This window comes from Trifolium pratense, linkage group LG6 (assembly GCF_020283565.1).
Source record: "Trifolium pratense cultivar HEN17-A07 linkage group LG6, ARS_RC_1.1, whole genome shotgun sequence".
Taxonomy (NCBI): Eukaryota; Viridiplantae; Streptophyta; class Magnoliopsida; order Fabales; family Fabaceae; genus Trifolium; species Trifolium pratense.
Window position 1 is genome coordinate 2514318 of NC_060064.1, and position 21254 is coordinate 2535571.

Here is a 21254-nt window from a genome sequence, read left to right on the forward strand (position 1 = left end):
AAAAAAAATTCGGTTTATGTTAACCGAATTTTCCCTGAATTTGAACTAGAAAAAACTTTTTTTTTTTTTTAAGAAGCTAAATTAGCCCGCCCAAATTAGCATTAGAGAGAATCGAACCTCAGACCTTAAGAGTAGCACACTCCCAGGAGAAAGAATGCTGGGAAAGGAGAGAGAGGTGCAGGGAAAAAAATGGAGAATTGGAAGTGAGAAAGAATATCTTTTATATTATAAGCTTGTATACACAAGCAAACTCTAAACCCTAATTTGTTTTCCCTGTTTTCCCTCCATTTTATCTTGCAATTTTTATTAAAAAATAATACAATTTTGTCTTGACTAGGATTCGAACCCACAACCCTTCAGTGTAAGGCAATATTTCCAACAAATATGGCATGTATACCAATCTTGATTAAAATTATGTGCAATAATTGATAAACATCATCAATTTTAAAAGTATATTATACCAAAATTATTGTTGACTATATTATTCATCACGAAATATTTGTATGTCTTTCCTGATCAATATTTTTTTCTACCGGATCATAAATTTAGAGAATAATTATCATGTGAGATTTGGAAAGTTATTATCACGTGTAATTTGGAAAGTTATTATCAAACTCAACTCTGCTAAATCAATTTTTTTTTTGCAATACAACCAAACACAACCATAGTCATGTCACTAATCACATTCATTATTTTGATTTTAACATTGCAGATTTAATATTAACAGATGATCAATTGATACAATATGCACTAGCAGACCAATTGTGATTTAAATTATGTCCACAAAGTGTTAAGCTCCATCAACTTTCATAGGAAAGATTTCATACGACAATTAAGCACCATCAATTTTCATTGCACAATTTAAACAATTAAAAATCGATAATCTCTTATATTATAAGCTTGCTAACATAAGCTAACCCTAAACCAAATTTTTTCCCCTCTCATTTTCTCTTTCTTTTTATTGCAGCTTTATATTAAAAAAATACAGATTTGTCATCGAACCTGCATCCCTTACTTACAATAAAACCTTTCAACCGCTAAAACATGTGCTTCAATTATGAAAGAATTTAGGAATCCTAATATGTTAACCCTATTTTCAATAAATTTGAACGGCAAAATTAATCACAATTTTTATTTATTTATGAATGTCTACTTAAGTTTATGTTCTTGATTATGTCTTTAATTTTTTTTTAACCTTTAATTATCATCAATTTTTTATCCTTTAGTTATCAGCAATTTTTTTTAATAAGTAAACAAAACGATGGGGTTCCAGAATTATTTAAAAAATATATAAAATATAAAATAAGCACATAAACAAATATAGAATAATTAGTCCATGAAATTCCCTATATTACTCTTATTAAAAACGCTCTTGGAATTTTTGTATTTTATTTTTTATTATTACATATTACACCTAATTAGACTCATGCACCATATGGGTCAAAGTTCTAGTTGGGAGAAAGAATGCTGGGAAAGGAAAAAGAAGAAGTGAATGGAAACAAATGGAGAAAGAGAAGCGTGAAAAAAAAATGGAGAGAATTAAGGTGAGAGAATATTGGGATATAAAAGATACATGGGAGGCTTAGAGAGAAACATCATTATATATTGGACCGGAGGAAGTAGTATGTTTTGTTGAAGGAAACATCGATGAAAGACAAAGCAAAGAGAGAAAGTGAGAGAAATGTTCCACTTCTCCCTAGGACCGTATCCGAGGTAGGGCAAAGAGGACGATTGTCCTAGTCCATAAAAATAAGTCCAAAATTTAGGCCCCAAAATACTTTTCTTTAAGGAAAACCCAGCAAAAAAAATTCTTATAATTGTATCAAGGATCAAATTATCTGTTAGACTGCATTCGTACGATTTTCTCATCACTGTACATTTGCATTTATTTTCTTCTAATAATCTAGTTGCACATCAACACATACCCATCATCGTCTTTCTCTATTTTTCTCTCTATAAAATGGAAAATACTAAAAAGGGCCCTCGGGGCACTGGTTAAGGATATAATTATGGAAATTTTATCTCGTAAATTGTGCATTTAATATTTTAAAATGAATAAAATTATTCTCTCATCATTACTTTTGTTATTTATTTCCTTTTCTAGTATTCTTAACAAGTGCTCCGGAACACTGTTTACCATAACCTCTTTAAAATTGCATACAAAATTGCGAAGAAAGACCAGAAAAAGCTTTACTATAGTACCTTTGCCGCCCTTATGTTTTTCACAAGTAAAACGGTATGACCGAGTTAGGATCCTCTCCATTTCCAATTCTTTCCATTTCCTCCATTATTATATAGTTTTGGGAATATAAATGCAAAAATGTGACATCAAGTGGGTCCAAATGTCATTTATACTCCCCAAAATATTTAAAAACTTTGGTAATGGAAGAAATGGAAAACATAAGAAATGGAGAGGATCTCAACTCGGTATGACCTATTAATTTAAAAAAAAAAAAAAAAAAAAAACAGTATGACCTACCTGGCCATATCACCGCCACCGTGAAAAGCAAGAAGATAAACCCCATCTTGCAACAATAGAACTTCGCCAAATAAATTATGTACAACTTGTAAATTGGAAGTGTGTTTTTTATTTTTTGACGGAACTTACAAATGTGTTGAAGTGGTTTTTTAATCAAATCAAATAAATATATGTGGAGGTGATTAAGTGAATCGACAATTAGACCATTAGAATATCCTCTTTCTTTTTTTTTTTTAGAAATTAGAATATCCATTTAAGTTTGATTTAATGGTAGAAAAGATTGTTTTTTTTTTCCTCCAAATTATAAGGAAAAAACTATTTTTAAGAATGTTTTTTCCTTTAATCTCATAAAATTTAATGCAAATTGCATTTAATTTTCTTTCTCTCCCCTTTTATCAATAAACAACAACCAATAAAAATTGCTTTTACATCTTCCTATGCAACTTATTCCAAGAAAAACACACAAAAATTATTTCAAATTATCATGTTTTATATTTTCTTAATAAGTGTGATTTTTGTTTTTTCCCTTATAATTTGGGAAGGAGGGAGTAATATTTTCATGTGTTAAATGTTGAAGTGTGTGAAATAAATTGAATTGATAAAAATGTAAATAGTAGTAAAATTTAGTATAAATGATAAAAAAAATTATAAAATTAAATGTCATTTAATTAATTTTTTTGAGAATTTCTTAAAAAAGTTTTTACCATCAGATTAATCTGGTTCGGTGGGTCAGTTCTGGCATCAAGTGTTTCAGCCTCCTCCCGATTGCAGTTGCGGGGATCAAACTGTGGTCCTCCCTACCAAGTTCAGCGCCAATTACCACTGAACCAAGTAAAACTAACTCATTTATTATCATGAAGTTGAATTGATTTGGATTTGACGTAAAAATACAAATATTTTTGTTAACTCAAAATCAAATTTAATTTGATTGAATCAGATTAACACAACTCAATACGTGAACACTCCTATATTAGATAGAATAATTTAATTTGAACAATATATAAATGAAAGTTCATAAACTCAATGCCGTGAGTTGATTTTTGAAGGGAGAAGGGGGCTTACTTTTCTATTTTAACTTAAAAAGACTATAAAATATTTTTAAAAAAATGAAGTGTAATTGAAGTATGATATGATAACTTTAAGGGTTGATCTGGTGGTAAAAAGATAGATCTTGGATCCGGAAGTTTCCGGATTTGAGTCTCACTAGTGTTCTAAGAGCCATAATGTATTCTCTATCTTGGAAAAGGACATCATCCCTTCAAATCTAAATTTTTCTAATAAAAAAAGTATAATACGATCATTTATCATATTTTTCAATTATTTTAAAGCATTAACTATATATATATTTAGCCTTAGGGACGTTATTAAACTCCAGATTTTTCACTTATCTACACATGAGTCTAATTACCAGGTAACTTCGACAAAAAACAAAATAAAATCAACCATATATTTTTCTAAAGTACCAATAATCAAGAAATAGACTTAGCAGCTGATTATTTCATTAGTAGATTAGCTCAAAATTTCTTGATGAATTCATAAATGTGATTACTAATTTCCTCCGCCGCTTCTTGATTATTGAAGTGAGCCACTCCTTTTTGCACAATCACTTCCTCCAAATTTGGCACATCTTCCTTGAATCCTCCATCATGGATATATTCTTTCATGTTTAACATGGTGTATACCAGGTCTAACTCACCGATAATGAATTTCACAGGCACCTTGATTTGCACTCCATTCCATGGTGCCATGAGTTCCCAATTTCTGCAATACAAGAAATAATTTATTTATCATTAGAATTGAGATCATTGTATATGAACCACTAACATAAACATCCTACACAACACTTGACACAAATACACAAGTGATTAAATATAACAACATGTGTTAGTGTCGTGTCAGACATCAACATGTAAGAAATAGCAGACAAGCGTTCAATCAAATATGTCGCTACATAGATTATTGTTGGTGTCGTGCTGTTAAAATATTCTTCCGAAAAGAAACGTCAATATAGATTTGATGAAAACACCATGAGGTTGTATTGAGAATCAAAGGATTACATGTTCAAGTTTCTATAGTAGTTCAATCCTCCTGTAAAGCCAGTTTTCTCAAATTTGGAGACAAAATATGCAAGATCATCTTCTGTGAGCCAGGAAGGCAAAGTGTTAGACATATTCGGGTTGAATCCAGTTCCATATTCTCCTTTGGGAAGTATTGGAGGACCAGTTGTGCGATGTGTGAGCATATTTTTCACTGCATAGGCAGTGCCAACTTCAGCTATCTCAGCTTCCATTTTACCTTCCTGTGACATGGATAAAAAACAAATATGACATTCACAGATTTATCATCACACCAATTTCTCAGTTCATTTTATGTAAACAGAGAATTCTGAATCAAAATATTATTTTGGGACTTCATGATATGATGATCCAATCCAACCAGGTCACAAGTCATACACTGTACCATATATATCAGTAACCTAACATCATAATCCTGCATAACTCTGTACCATATATCAGTAACACATCATACACCTCTCAAACATAGTTTTTAATAATAATCCCCCAATTTAATTATTAAGCACTGTATTAGTTTATCTCATACATGTCGTATGTATAGATAATAACTAATTCATATTAACACTCGTTAGCATTTACCTTTTCAAATAAGCACACTAAGGTATTAATTAACTGATATAGACATTTTTTAAGACTAAATATTCGAGAGACACAAATTTCACCGTCCACTAGCAGCAACCCAATTAAAGCTAGAGTTTTTATTCTGTATAGACCGACCCAACAAGTTTTTATCAAATTCCTCTAATTAATGTCTAGGATCGTGTTCGTGTCGGTGTTCGTATTAAAGCATATACAAAAGTGGAAAAGTACTAAATAATAGTAGTGGAAAGAAGACCTGAAATCTACAGATATAATAATCATCTCCATAAGCAGCACGCATGGCATCAACGGTTTTGATTTTAGGGTGTCTACGGAGCAGAGGAACACTGAGACAAACATATGCTTTGATTCTTTCAGGACGAAACATACAAAGATACCAACCAATTAGAGCACCCCAATCATGAGCAACAAGAAAAACTTGATCAACACCAAGTGAATCAATTAGAGCAACGATGTCACCAACAATATGAAAACCTGTATAGCTACTAACCGAAGCCGGAGCATCAGTGTCTCCGTAGCCACGGAGATCTGGTGCCACGGCACGGTAGCCTAGGGAGCTGAGAGCAACAATCTGGTGGCGCCATGAGTACCAGAGTTCAGGGAAGCCATGAAGGAACAGAACAACTGGTGCTTGTTTGTTTCCTTTTTCTGCAATATGCATTTTGATGCCATTTACCTCTACTGTTCTGTGCTCTATTCCTTCCATGCCACTTTGTCAATTTCTCCGGCTAATCAAATTTGTTTTCGTTACATATAGAAATTTGGTAATATCCAAAAAATGCTGTCCAACAACTAGACATTTGACCGACCTTTAAAAAAAAAAATTATTAAATGTGTGTTAACATTAAATAGCTTTCATTATGTTAAATTATCAAGTCACTAGGTTTGGTGCGAGAAGTTTGGATAATATATGTATTCAAAGTAGATGTTTTGGGTTTGATCTTCAGCTCAATTTTAAACAAAAAAAAGAAGTTAAATTTTCACTATTTTAACATGTGTCCTTAGGGCAAGAACACATATTAACATGACCCTTGAAAAAACATGTGTTACTTTAAAAGAAATAAGTTAAATTGCACTTTTAGCCCCCTAAATTTTACAAACTTACAATTTTAGTCCCGTAATTTTTAAAATAACATTTATGGCATGTTATCTTTAGCCCCGTAGTGGCTATTTTAAAAATTATTCGGCCAAAATCACAAATTTATGAAACTCAGAAGCTAAAAATGCAATTTAGTCAAAGAAAATATTATCATTAAAAGAGATATTGCGGAAATAAATCACTTTTTTTTTTTAAAGAAACTAATATTATTTTAGAAGAAAAAACATATGCTAAAATCAATACAACAAATGTAAAAATTGAGCCAAGAAATTGAATTATAAAAGGGGAATTAAACCAATAATATGCTAATATATTAGGATTTTTTTTTTGGCCTTAGACATTACTTTAATGTAGATTATTAAATATGAGTCAAAACTGTAACGTCGGTTATGTTAGGAGACAAATCGAGTAGCTCATGATTTTGTGCAGACAACTCATTTTTATTTTTTTTTTGAAAACTTTGTATCCGGCCTTAGGACCGACTAATCCAAGGGGACCAATGCAGACAGCTCATTTTAATGCTAGTCCCCAAATCTTTGATTATTGTTCACATTATATTGAAACTATTATTACGAATGAAATGCACGCTTGCTTCAAAATAAAGAGTTTATAAATTCAATGACTTATACTTAGTTGATTTTTGAAGGGAGGAGAAATCTTACTTTTTTGTTTTAAATAAATTAAAAAGATATAAAATATTTTAAAAAAAAATGACGGAATTGTAATTGAAGTATAATATGATCATTTAGTATGTTTTTTCAATTATTTTAAAATATTAACTATATATCAAAATATATATTTAGCCCCTATAAATATTATTGAACTTCGAATTTCTCTCTTCTCTACAAGCGGTTCTAGTTACTTGGTATCTTCGACAAAAACCAAAATTAAATGAACAACATATTGTTCTAAAGTGCAACAAGTGCAGTGCAACTACCAAGAATCAAGAAACAGACTTAGCAGCTGATTATTTATTTCATTGGCAGATTAGCTCAAAATTTCTTAATGAATTCATAAATGTGATTACTAATTTCCTCTGCCACTTCTTGATTATTGAAGTGGGCCACTCCTTTTTGCACAATCACTTCCTCCAAATTTGGCACATCTTTCTTGAATCCTCCACCATGGATATACTCTTTCAAGTTTAGCGAGGTGTATACCGAGTCTAAATCACCAGTAATGAATTTCACAGGCACCTTGATTTTCACTCCATCCCATGGTGCCAAGAGTTCCCAATTTCTGCAATACAAATAATAATTTATTTATCATTTGAATTGGGATCAGTGTCTATGAACCACTAACATAAAAAAATATGTTGCTACATAGATTATTGTGGGTATCATGTAGGAGAGGGGTGTTCAAAAATTCAGCTAACTGAACCAAACTGTAGTTCAAACGGAACGGCACTGAACCATATTTTAAACTGAACCATTTAATTCAGTTTTAAACTGAACCGCTTTCAAAAAACAATTACAATTCACTGTATAACTGGTTCAGAACCAGTTTGAATTTTGAACTGATTATTGTGGGTATCATGCTGTTAAAATATTATAAGTCACCATAGAGAATCAAAGGATTACGTGTTTAAGTTTCTATAGTAGTTCAATCCACCAGTGAAGCCAGTTTTCTCAAATTTGGAGACAAAATAAGCAAGGTCATCTTCTGTGAGCCAAGAAGGCAAAGTGTCTGGCATATTCGGGTTGAGTCCAGTTCCATACTCTCCCTTGGGAAGTATTGGTGCACCAGTTGTGCGATTTGTGAGCATATTTTTAATTGCATATTCAGTGCCAACTTCAGCCATCTCAGCCTCCATTTTGTCTTCCTGTGATAAAAAACAAATATGACATGCATTCAGATCAATTTCTCAATTCATTTTACATAAAAAAAGAATTCTGAAATCAAAAGATTGTATTCTAGAAAAGTACTTAGTAGCAAAGAAATGGAAAGAAGACCTGAAATCTGCAGATATAATAATCATCTCCATGAGCAGCACGCATGGCATCAAGAGTTTTGATTTTAGGGTCTCTATGGAGCAAAGGAACACTGAGACAAACATAGGCTTTGATTCTTTCAGGACGAAGCAAACATAGATACCAACCAATGATAGCACCCCAATCATGAGCAACAAGTAAAACTTGATCAACACCAAGCAAGTCTATAAGAGCAACCAGGTCACCAACAATATGAAAACCTGTATAACTGCTTACTGAAGATGGAGCATCAGTGTCACCAAAGCCACGTAAATCCGGTGCCACGGCACGGTAACCGAGGGAACTGAGAGCAAGAATCTGGTGGCGCCATGAGTACCAAAGTTCAGGGAAGCCGTGAAGGAACAGAACAACTGGTCCTTGTTTGTTTCCTTTTTCTGCAATATGCATTTTGATTCCATTCACTTCCACTGTTCTGTGTTCTATTTCTTCCATGATCTTTCTGGTTAATTAAGTGTGAAGAAAAAGGCTTTGGAGGAAGCTCGTTTTATAGAGTGGCTTAATTATTATTATAACGATGATTAATCATATTATTTATTATCAGATGGAAGAAACATTTATTTATACCGGCGGCGGTAAATCTCATTTGTCAATTTCTCCTGCTAACCAAATTTGTTTTGGTTACAAATAGAAATTTAGTACTATGAAATTTGACCAACCTATAAAAAAGAAACACGGCGTTTATGACCTTGATGCGATGACCGACATATTGAATCATCTAATTAAGTTGGTTCAGAGGTCAATTCTATCATAAGTGAGTCCAATTCTCTTCCGATCACAATTGTGAGGATCACAATTAAGTTGGATAAGAACCACACATAGGTCAATTCTATCATACTAACATATAACTCTATCGGTATATGTCACTCATACGGATTTATAATATTATTATCCAATAAAGACGGATTCAAATTTTTTTTATTCTAGCAGCCGCCCATTCTCTTTTTACTTAAACCTTAGTTTGATTCAAAGTTACTCTTTAAATATTGTTTTTCTTTTCATTTTCATTCAAATAAGTGATTTTAATATATATATATTTAGTTTTTCTCTTTGTGATTTCATCGTTTTAGTGTGACATCATTATATTAGTCAGCTATTGCGGCCTTTTTTTGTATAAATGAGTGTCAAGGACGCTTGACACTCATTTATAAAAAATAAATAAATAGCATATATGAAAAGGACAAGAACACAAGCATAAATGTTTTCATCTACTAGAACTTCGACTCGTGCAGTGCATGAGTCTAATAAACCTAATATTTTAGCAAAAAAATTGTAATATTAAAAAGTATTTTAAAAAAACTTTATTGTAAGCGCCAAGGATGCGGGTTTGATTCCCACCGTGGACAAATTTAATTTTTTGTAAATTTAAAACTGCAATAAAAAGAGAGTAAAAATGATTAGGTTTACGGTTAGCTTATCGAAATAAACTTAAAATATAAGAGATAAGAGATAGGAGAAGATTATAAATGCATTTAACATTAGGTTAACATATTATGATTTTTAACTTTAATAACAATTGAAGCGTATGCTCTAGTGGTTGAAAAACTTTATTATAAGCAAAGGATGCGAGTTCAATTCTCACTGTAGACACATTAATTTTTTTTAATATAAAACTACAATAAAAAGAGCGGAAAAATGATTAGGTTTATGGTTAGCTTATCGGAATAAGCTTAGAATATAAGAGATTGTGCGCATATGGTTGGTTTGGACAAATCTAAAAGCCAAAGCCGTTTATAGTTGAAATGTATCTGTAAAAGTCGAAAATACCTTCTATAATTGACGGTTAATTATCAGTTAAAAGTCGAAAATACCATCTATAAATGATTGCTAAAATAATTCATGTGGATCAAATATTTCCTAATATAACATTAAATAACGGTTCAAACCTTAATAAAGGTCGAAAATACCATCTATAATTGACGGTCAATCTATAGTTGAAATGTATCTGTAGAAGTCGAAAATACCATCTATAAATGATCGCTAAAATAATTCTGGACCAATATTTCCTAATATAAAAATAAATAAAGGTTCACATTTGTTATGATGAGTTTAACTCAGTTAATAAAAACATCACATTATATATGTATGAGTCAGATTCGAACTCTGAACATACTACTTGTCTCCCTTAAATTTTTAGTAACAAGACTATTTAAAAAAGGGAAATACTTAACATCCCCGAAAAGTTGTATAACGAGCGGCTCCCGAATGCGTGGCACACCCACTTGCATGTTTTACTTTTTTTTTTCTAATAAAAATTGTGATGTTTTGCTTAGGGGTGGACAAGACTCGAAAATCCAAACGAAACCGCTATACCCGAGATTAAAAACCCGAAACGGGTCGGGTTCAACATGCAAAACGGGTCCAAAAGTAAAAAAAAAATCGGTTTTATGTGGATAGCAACGATCGGGTTCGGTTTAATTTTCGCCATCCATGGGTAACCGAACCAACCCATGTATTGTTCTTGTCAATACACGTGCTCTGTATACCTACCCTATAGGAGAAAGTAAATTTTTTTTTACTGGTGATATCATAGTGTCTAGAGACTACCATCTCGAGACACACACCACCACTCCACTACCAACTTTATATTTATTACTATTATTTATTAATTAACACTGAGAACACAAATCAATGTTTTCTATGACAATTTTTTTTCTTTTTAACCATTATTTCTCTTTCTTTATACCATTTGTTTACTTGCTTTTTACTCAGTTTTGTTTCTCTTTCTTCACATCGTTGCCTGATACAAACACAACAACAAACACATGTTTAATTTTCTCTCTATGAGTCTTCTAATTCATATCAGACCAATCATCTCTCTTCTTTTCTTCAAATGACCATATATTGCATGTTTCTCCTACTAAATTTTGAAACTAGATGAAATCTTAAATCTTTGAAATGTTAGATACCCACCACCAATCTATGGTATACACAGCAACAACATCAAAAAAAGAAAGAAAGAGTAGTAACTTCATCTTGTTGGAGCTCCTCGTCAATTAATGAATCATTCTGCATCTCACAACCACCATTGATGGAACTTATCAACTTGTTCCTTTCTCCTTTATCATCTTTTTCTTTTCTTGTAAAAAATCCTGTATTTTTTCTTTTTCTGGATTTTTTCTTTGCAAGATCTAATCTTTATGATGTTTCTGGAATTTTTTTATTTACAAGATTTATTTTTTGTTTGAAACCGCTTGAATCCATCCGTTCAACCCGTAACCCGTTGGACCCGAACCCGCCTAATCCAAGGTCCAAAATTGCTTCGATATGGGTTGCTCTTCTCCACCCGTGAATTGGGCCGGTTTGAGGTTTTGGGCCCATACCGACCCAAACCGGCCCGTTGTCCACCCCTAGTTTTGCTTATGACTCCATCTCGAGAAACTCTTACATGGTCTTTAGACTAAGAAGACATATTTGGTCTCAACCAATAAAAATCTGACAACACATTCATATAAAATAAATCAACTTTAACAAAGAATGAGCGAGAAATTTGGCAATAAAAAATTTGACAAAAGACTAAACCAATATTTTTGAAAGACCATATTTATTTTTTTTTGTCAGTTTTTTTATGTACCACATTTTATTCTTGGTTTAATTGTGCATTTAGTCCCTTATATTTATTTTAGGTTTTAAATTGGTTCATTATGTTTATTTTGTTTCAAATTGGTTTCTTATGTTTTAAAAATTTTAAATTGGTCCTTCAAGTTTCTAAAATTTGAATTAGTTAGTAGTATAAAGATGATTAAATAGGGACTAACTAATTCAAATTTTCGAAATTTCAAGAATCAACTTTAAACTTTTAAAACATAAGGGACCAACTTAAAACTTTTAAAATATAAGGGATCAACTTAAAACCTTAAATAAGCATAAAGGATCAAATGTGCGATTAAACCATTATTAATAAAAATATTCTCTCCGAGCTCAAATATAAACAAAAAAAATGTTGTATTTATTATTTTTATTATAAAAAATAACAATAAATTTATTCTGGTGAGTGAAATTACTAAATTTGGTCTATTAATGATGAGTTCGAGTGATGTGCTAAAAATCCTAAGTTCAATCCTCAATTTTTAACTACTATGTAATGGCGGGAAACAAAAAAAATTCTGGGAAAGTAACTTGGTGAGAATTAATTTGTTCTATTTCTCTCTTTTTTAGTAACTCTATATTGTATTTTGCTATTATAATAATACTATGTAATAGTAATTATTTTTTTATTGATTTAATGTGTTTTGTCACTTTTTAATTGGTTGGGACCAAGGATCCCTTATAGTCACGTGATCACCTAAGACTTTCTCGTTGGTTTGAACCCCTTTGTATATTAAAATTAAATTATTTTAAAAACAAAACAATGCAAAATTGGAGGAGATGAGTTAAACGTGCAACTTTCAACACTTCAAATAAATAACTATCCGCTAGGCTACCTCTCAAACTCAACACTATATATAATGTCCTAGTTCCGCCACTATATATCTAGTTCATTACGAATGAGTCATGAACCTGATCCTCTCTATTTCTCAAAAGAAATGGAGAAGTTTATTTGAAGAGAGATAGACATAAATGAATCCCAAAAATCATTTAAGTGAATCTTACTATTTTTTGTGTCTATCACTCTATCTCTCTAAATGAAACTCTCCAGGAGAATATCATTTTTTTTCTGTTATGAGCATTGGAATCCAAGAATTAGTCACGGTGAGAGAAGTGGAGAGTATCCTATTTCTATTATGAGCATTGCAATCCAAGAATTAGTCATATAAGAATTAGTTCATTATGTGACTGAGGAGTGTTCCAACTGTATTGTTGTTGTGTTGTTTCAAACTATTTGTATCAAGTCACTTTGGTAGATAAACAAAATGACAATAAATCATATAAGAATTAGTTCACTATGTGACTGAGGAGTGTTCCAACTGTATTGTTGTTGTGTTGTTTCAAACTATTTGTATCAAGTCACTTTGGTAGATAAACAAAATGACAATAAATATTAAAATTTCACATATAAATGGAGAAGCCAGAGTTTAAACCCCGGTCACAACATCCGATCATCAATTTCAACATATTTTATCAGTCCAACTAGAATTTGTGGACTTTATCGGTCTTTTTTAATCTTCGAAAGAAATTATAAGTCAACAGTCAATAGAAACAAAGCGTCATGTGCCCATGAGGATCAAAACCCTCTATACTTTCGTTAAAATTTGCCAACGCTTTAAAAGCATAGCTCATATTCATTATCTCTCTCCCAAACCCGCACCGAAAAACCTAATCATTTTGTAGTATTACAACTATCTCTGAAAAATATTTTTAGCCTAAGCAAACGTACTGAAAGGAGAGGTTGCTCCATTCCAACAAGGCTCCTAGTCTTGGTACAAAGAAATGATGTGCAAACAATAAAGAACAACCAATCAAACCCTTATGTATATGTAATTCATATTCAAATCCGACAACTCAGTCACATCAGCCCAAAATAACAATAGAAGTGAAAACTAAAAAAAATTGGCACAATAACACAATGATTGGATTTCAATGGACCTGTGGGTCAAAAGGTTGTCATTCTACAAAGCTCATGAACCATACATTGAACAAACTCAATCGCAGTTTTTCAGTTGTAAGCACAGTTTTACTGCACCCCACCCCCACTAAATGGTAGATTGCTTGGTTCTGACAATAGCAAAATAATTAAGCACCCCGAGAAAGTAAAATTGGTTCTTTACTTTGTTGTACCCTCTAACAAAACCATACCTTATCAATGCTAATCAAAACTAGCATTTAAAAAGTTTAGCAGTTCATTTCTCTTGCTCTCGGCCTCCTTGTCTTCTTTTGTTTTATCAAGTTTGAGAAGAATCTACAATGAAACAAAAAGAATGAGTTTTCAATATTGCGGCTGCAATAAACAGGATCCAATAAAAAGATAACAGTCGACTAATACCTTCTTTCCAGATACAGCACTGCGACGGACACCGTCATCTTTGTTGCGCCCTAAAAACTGACCGAGTACAAAAAACAATCAAAACGAAGAACCATATAAGCAAGTATTTGCATTGAGTTTCTGAGACATCATTAAAAAAATACCTTGGAAAGCTGCACAGGGCTGCTGCTCTTCTCACCATTCTGCTTCTATATAAAACTCCCATTACCAGGAAAAAACCCGACCAAAAAACAACATCCAATCAAGCGCCCAGACATGTCACAGATCCAGCTCCAATTTCAAAGAGCCAAAACATAAAATAAGAAGGAAGTATCATAAGCATCTCAGACTGGAATCTACTAAACATACATACATGAATTTGAAAGGTGGGAGTCAGCAAATTTGCAGCGATTTTTTTTCTTTCTTTTCTTTTCTGTATTATGCAATTTTAGTACGAGAAAAGGAACAATAACATAAGACCATTCAAGGGATAGAAGATGATGTTATAGAGGTGTCAGGTGTCTTAAGTTGATGAATCTTATTATGGATGAATATCCATGAAGAAAAAGTTCCAGCAATAAGCACTGAGTGTGTTGGTTCAAGTTTACGAACAAGGTGATGATATCAAACAAGTTCACAAACAAGATGATGATATTTCAGTTACTACCAGAGTTGAAACTTTAAACATGAAGAATGCCAAACTTTTTATTATAAACAAAACAGCGGAAAACAAGGTATGAAAAAAGTAACCTACCTCTTTTAGGCTATGCTTCTGCCGCTTATGGCGATGACTTCTACTTCGCTCCTTTTCCTTATTCTAGCAGGAAAACGAAGATGTGAGATAAATTGAAAAGTTTATAACTAGTAAAGATTGTAGTTACCATCAAATCACCTTCTTCGGTTTGTCACTCTTTTTGTGCTTCTTTGATCGATGAGACGATTCATGTTCACTATCAGAAGAACTCTCACTTCTGAACCAATATAACAATAACAAATATTGTATTATGACATAACCATATTAATCCATCTATTAAATTATTAATGCATAACAACATAACTTTTTAATACGAATATCACATGTCAACGTTCAGCTACACTTAAAAGTAATCACTAATCGAAAAATGATATCATCAACATTAAACATTTTATATTTCCAATTCCAAAACTAATAATATATAATCAGAATTGTGAAGAAGAAACAAACACTATAATTTTTCGATTATGAATTAATCAAAAACAAATTCAAAGATAAGTTCCAATCAGCTATTCAATTCTACAATTATAATTCCTTAAACGTAACCTAAATACAAAGAAAATCATGGAGAACGTGTTTACACAAAAATTCATGGATCGAAAATTGAATTTAATCTGTATCTGTAATTGAATAAAATTGTGTATATAAGGAGAAATTGAATTGGAACCTGGAGTGATCAGAGAGAGAGGATGAAGAATAAGAATCGGAATCGGAAGAGTAGCGATGATGCTTGCGACGTCGTTTTGTGTGGGAGTGAGATTTAGATTTCTTTTTTATCTTAAGGGAGTCCTTGTCGCGGTCTCGACGACTGCGGTGGTGACGGCGGCGACGGTGAGAGGAAGAATCGGAAGAAGAAGAAGAAGAGAGAGACGATGCCGCCATGATTTGGGAGCGAGGTTTTGCCACGGATTGGGAAATCTGTTACACTAATCTCTTTCTTCTATATTAAGTCAAGCGCGTGGATTAATCCTTTCTTTTCTTTTTTAACTGGCCTTTTGATTATTTATTGAATTAAAAGAAGTTTTATTTATTTACTAAAAAATAAGTTTAATTTTCTTACATTATAGTTTTAAACCTAATCATTTTTCACTACGTATATACTCTCATCGTAATATTTTATAAGTGAATTTCATTTTTCTAGATTAATTACATAATAAATATTTATTTTATTTTTTACTAAAATGTTTCGATACATATATTCATACGTTTTGATGCACAAATATATTTGTATCAAAGCAAAAACAGATTATTTCAAAACAAGCTTGTGACCAACCTTAATGTACCAATGAAAAACAAAGAAGCAAACACTAATATTAACGAAATAACTTTAAACCAAGTAATTAAAGTATTAAACAAAACAAGAATGATGCAGATAGGCTCGGGAATTATTTCGGACAAATCTTTACATATCAGACAAAGTACAAATGATTATTAAGCTCAATCAAATCCAAAGTATACATACCGGATTGTGGTTTGTGGTTTTCGTGTGGATCTAAATTTGAGGAAAAAAATCGCGTGGATCTAGATTTGGGAAAAATAATCGCATTCTCTGGTGTGGGATCGTCGCCGGTGGTTGATTGTTTGTCGTCGGTCACTGTTTGTGGTGTTGGCCCGTCGCTGGTGGATGGTTGTTTGTCGCCGGTGGTTGTTTGTGGTGTTGGTCTGAATGTTTGTTGTTCGTTTGAATGAGGAGGCGGGTGGTAGATTGCGTTAAATTGTGGGAACACATGCAATTCTATGTTGAAAATTTATTGATTTGATCTGAATGATTGAAAAAAGTTTTTTTTTTTTACTCCGTCACTAGTGAGTCACCTATCAACTCCTCGCCCTAGCATTCACCAAGTTACTCGTATATAAGTATGGTTAGGACTTTGTTAGGTTCTTCGGATATTGTGGAAGTAAGCAACAAAATGATGTTGCTTCGTAATAAGTAAATTTTATCAATCACAAATAATATGATGGGGCGACAAGAAAATGAATAATCGAAGTCAAGACATTATTCTTTGGATGTTTTTCATGTGGAGCTCGTCAAGTACTCTACATACTCTACATAGTTAAAACAAAAGAGCTCTCGTAGCTTTTTAAATAATTAAAGAATGAAGATTCATTTTAATCTTTCATAAATTTCTTACGGGACAGTTCAATCTTTGATAAAAATAAAATTTAAATTAGTCAATAACATTTTTATATTATGACAAACTAGTTCCCAGTTCGTTATAACAAATGGACTAATTTGTACCTATAAATAAATGTCATAACAAACTGGTCTGGTCACCGACTCTATAGTAACCAAAAAAAAAAATTAAAAAATATTAAATGTTAAACAATCTTAATTATAGACCAGAATAAAGTGCAATAATAAATAAAGAAACACCCATTGTAAAGTTATGTATATTGTATACAGTATACTTCCCCTGCATAATTTGAGAGACTCTGCATTAATGATTAGTGTGCAGACGATGACAATTTGGGAAAACATCCACCTGTAACCAACAAACTCGTACATGGAAAATCAAAGTTATAGTCTCATGTCAAAACTAATTAAAATGTATATTGTAACCAAAATTCCTTTTTTTAATGGTTGTGTGGAAGTTTTGCACCTTAGAATTTTTCTATTATGGTCACAATTGCAATATTTTGAATTCTGCAATTGCAATAATTATGATCACAATTCTTCTATTAACTCTAATTGTTTGGATTTTAAACACAGTTTAACTCAAAAATAAATCATAGAGTAAAATACATGTTAGACTCTCACAACGTGACAAACTAAAGTTCAAATAATGGTTGGTACTTGGGAGAGGTACTTAGACTCCAACAAGTCTCAAATATATATAAAAAAAAGGTTTTATTTTATGGTCATAAATATAAACAAAATCTAAATAATTTTATCTTATTTAATACTATTATTCTCAAAATATCCTTCAATGTAACAAGTTCTCATACAATATCGAATAAAAATAAAGTATACTTTGGATTAATAATTAGCTAATGCTACAGAAGTTTTGCAGCTTAGAATTTTGCTCTTTGCTCTATTATGTTTTTTTTCCTTTTAGTTCTAATTCTGATTGATAAAGAAAAAAGACCACATGATTGATATTGTGAATTCTGCAATATTATGGTCACAAATTTTCTATATATTAACTCTAATTGTTTGGATTTTAACCATATTTTAGCTCAAAACAAAGTATTGTGTGTTTTGTAAGTTGCTTTGCATTCAAGTTCAACTACCTAGTTATTATTGACTAACAAGGCTTAATTATATATGACAAACATTTGTCTAATATATGCATAAACATTGGCGTAAATCGTGAAAGAAGAAACTTTATAGTTATGTAATTTCAAATCTATACAACAATCTGCAAGAGAATATAATCAAAATCACCTGCAGTTTGTGAATTGTCTGAAATTGACATTACATCATAGCACTTTCAAAAACCAATAAGTAATTAAATTAAATAGAAAAACAAAACACAGACAGAACTTGCACTGCAATACAAACATTAATATTTAGCACTTATTGCAACATGCACGCGCGCTCACACACATTCACTCTCTTGTGAAAGAAAAAGAATAAATAAATTAATTTCAATGAGTTGGTGTTTTATGAGAAGCTCCTGCACCTCCTGGATAATAAGGAACTCTTGTAACCCTAATCCAATCATCTCCATGGAAGAATGCTGTTGGTTGGAAACCAGCTGCTCCTTGTGAAGTAATAGTCTTAACACCTTCCCATTTAACGCGCTTGGAAACATCGGAACCAGGACCACGGTTATTGTATTCAGCATAGTAACATGTATCAGTTCCTGTGATACCTTCTAGTGTTTGCCATGGCATATAACCATCAGGTGTAATCAAATCACCAATGTATGTATCCATGAAGATAGTTCTTGAGAAATTCTTCCATGGACGAGCGAGATAAGCTTTGTTGTCGAACCTAACTGGATAGTATTTAGGATCTGACACAATTGAACCTCCTTGGATGATTAATCCTGATGGTTGAGTTTTTTCCTTCCTACCTTGTGCAGTCACAATGCATTGTTGATTTTCCAATGGCTTTCGGACAACGAAAGTGCAGTTTTGGAGAACAGCAACGGAATCACCAAAGACGAAATCAATGGTACCTGTGATAACACAATCGCGATAGAATTGACGCATGGTGTGTGCGTAAAGTGTATCTTGGTAACCATCCATTCTGCATTTGTAGAAGATTGATCTGTCAGCTTGGACTCTCAAGGCAACTGCTTGATGCTTGTGTGCTCCGGCAGAGTTTTCAAAACCGATACCAATGCCAACAAAGAAATCTCCAAGAATAGCTGCAAGCACAATCAAAGTATAAGCAAAATTCGATCAAAGAAATTACGCGTATATATTAAGAAAGATAGTTAAATTAAAGAGATACACTTACCAACGGTGGCGGTTCTGTAGGTACCAACTCCATCAATAAAGTTTTTGTTGCCAGTAATGCGCGATTTTCTACCACCATCACCGATGAAAACAACATGAGTCATGTTTCTCTCAACTTCAACATATTCATTATAAACACCCTCCTTGATGTAAATAACATATGGCCTTAAGTTTTTCTTGGGAACAGTTTTAAGAGCTTCATTGATTGAGGTGAAATTTCCAGTTCCATCCTTAGCAACTACAACATGAGCTGAAAGTTTTCTTCCAGTCATTTTAAGTAGTTTCCTAACACCAGCACGATCCTCAACCCAATCAGGAAGTTCAAAATTACCAATATGACCAAAAGCATCCACTTCTTCATAAACATTTTCCTTCAAAAGACGACGATGACCTGCAGGTTGTTTCATGTCTGCGAATGTCTTGGAAAGTTCGTTAATGATGGCAAGACCGTTACTACTCATATGCATCGCGGTTTGCAAAATCTCTTGCATTTTATGACCAGCATCGGTTGTAGTATTCTCAAAAGCATCCAAACAAGTTTCTTGGTATGTAATGGCACCACTTAACCATACTTTCAAACTAGTCAGGACTCTGTCAAGACTATTAAGATCAAAGTTACTGAACCTATCTAACGACCTTTTGAATTCTTCGGTCGAAAGATGCATCAGTTGTTTACATGTGTCAAGTGCATCTTTGGTTCTTGGATCATTTTCAACTTCATGAAGGAGCTGAGTTTTTTCAAGTCCTTCACCGATTTTTGTGATGGTTATGTTGAAGGCGATTTTGATGAGTTCTCTTGGATCGGTTATGTTTCCGGCATTTTGTGTCAGACTATCCTCGCATTCTTTTTGGTATTCTGTTGGTGCACAGAGAGTTTTAACAGCTTTTACTGATGAAGATACATGTGAATCTTTTGAATTGTCTACTGTTTCATTTTTGTTGCCGATACTAACTGTAACGGCAACAACCATAGCTACTAATAAGAAGGTAGAAACGCCAATGATGGCTATTCTCTTATTATCTCCCATTTTTATTATTTAGAAGCTCCCAATCAACACCTTCAATGTATATCAGAAATGTAAAAGTTAGTTACAAATTAGTTATTACAACAATAATTAAAATTTAGTTGTTTTCATCTACGATATAACAACCTTGTTATATCGCTCGATGGAAACAACATTATTATTATTATCAATACAATTTATATTTTACAAATAGAAGAGATGTGAGTTACTTACTTGTTGTGAAAAAAGGAGCTGTTGGATGAGTAATAAATTGAAGGACTTATTCAGGTGGTGCTATCCTCCTTCAAAGTCCTTCAAAGAGAGTGTTTATTCTATGATTCTATCTGTGTATGCAATGATATTATGAAATGTATGTGAATTTGTTTATTTATATTAGAAAGATTTCAAAGTTTGTTATGTCAGTTAAAAAATGTGAGGCTTAGAGTTAAGAGCTAACAAAGTGGAGAGGTTAATATTTTTCTTTCTATAAAATGAAGGGACACAGAAAAACCAACCTATATTTAGCAATGTTTTTGTTTTGTTGTTGGTAATTTGGGTTTAGCTAATTAATTGGAAGACCTTGTTTTACGCTTAATCAAGTCAATTGCCTAAATTTATCTCTTGGTTAGTAATAGTATCATTCATTAGCTTATTCTCATGTGGACCTGGATTAACTAGTGTTTTAGTTTAAAAACTAATAACAAATTATTGCTAAATGAAGACCAAATTATATATATTTTTTAATTTAGAGCATTATTTTGACACAGTATGCTTTTATTTCAGTTTTTCTCCTGGTTTTTATTTTCCAAACTTTAGACATATTTTAAAAGAGAAAAGATATTTGAATAACAAATTTAGACAAAAATACAACAACTATACATTTTTTAACATTTTCTCACATGTCTTGGGCTGCGCGTGCACAAACTCATGAGGTGTATGTTGTCTA

At 32.2% G+C, this 21254-nt stretch overlaps 4 protein-coding genes across 4 annotated transcripts; all 4 read right to left on the bottom strand.

Annotated features, from left to right (window-relative positions):
• Positions 1–3796: 3796 nt before the first annotated feature.
• On the bottom strand, positions 3797–6017 carry LOC123890944 (epoxide hydrolase A-like). The gene is made up of 3 exons (XM_045940699.1): positions 5390–6017; positions 4537–4778; positions 3797–4240 (listed from the first exon to the last, which is right to left on the bottom strand). Exons 1-3 carry the CDS (start codon positions 5858–5860, stop codon positions 3994–3996), a joined length of 960 nt encoding a protein of 319 aa, XP_045796655.1. The 5' UTR covers positions 5861–6017; the 3' UTR covers positions 3797–3993.
• A 1159-nt stretch (positions 6018–7176) lies between these two features.
• On the bottom strand, positions 7177–8926 carry LOC123890945 (epoxide hydrolase A-like). Its single transcript, XM_045940700.1, has 3 exons — positions 8206–8926; positions 7834–8075; positions 7177–7492 (listed from the first exon to the last, which is right to left on the bottom strand). Exons 1-3 carry the CDS (start codon positions 8674–8676, stop codon positions 7246–7248), a joined length of 960 nt encoding a protein of 319 aa, XP_045796656.1. The 5' UTR covers positions 8677–8926; the 3' UTR covers positions 7177–7245.
• Positions 8927–13731: 4805 nt separating this feature from the next.
• Positions 13732–15864, bottom strand: LOC123890946 (NKAP family protein UM04995). The gene is made up of 6 exons (XM_045940701.1): positions 15565–15864; positions 15036–15114; positions 14898–14960; positions 14308–14352; positions 14165–14221; positions 13732–14080 (listed from the first exon to the last, which is right to left on the bottom strand). The coding sequence occupies exons 1-6, from the start codon at positions 15777–15779 to the stop codon at positions 13988–13990; spliced, it is 552 nt and encodes a 183-aa protein (XP_045796657.1). The 5' UTR covers positions 15780–15864; the 3' UTR covers positions 13732–13987.
• Positions 15865–17843: 1979 nt separating this feature from the next.
• On the bottom strand, positions 17844–20705 carry LOC123890947 (probable pectinesterase/pectinesterase inhibitor 21). Its single transcript, XM_045940703.1, has 3 exons — positions 20543–20705; positions 19306–20362; positions 17844–19213 (listed from the first exon to the last, which is right to left on the bottom strand). The coding sequence occupies exons 2-3, from the start codon at positions 20330–20332 to the stop codon at positions 18486–18488; spliced, it is 1755 nt and encodes a 584-aa protein (XP_045796659.1). The 5' UTR covers positions 20333–20362; positions 20543–20705; the 3' UTR covers positions 17844–18485.
• Between the last annotated feature and the right edge of the window lie 549 nt (positions 20706–21254).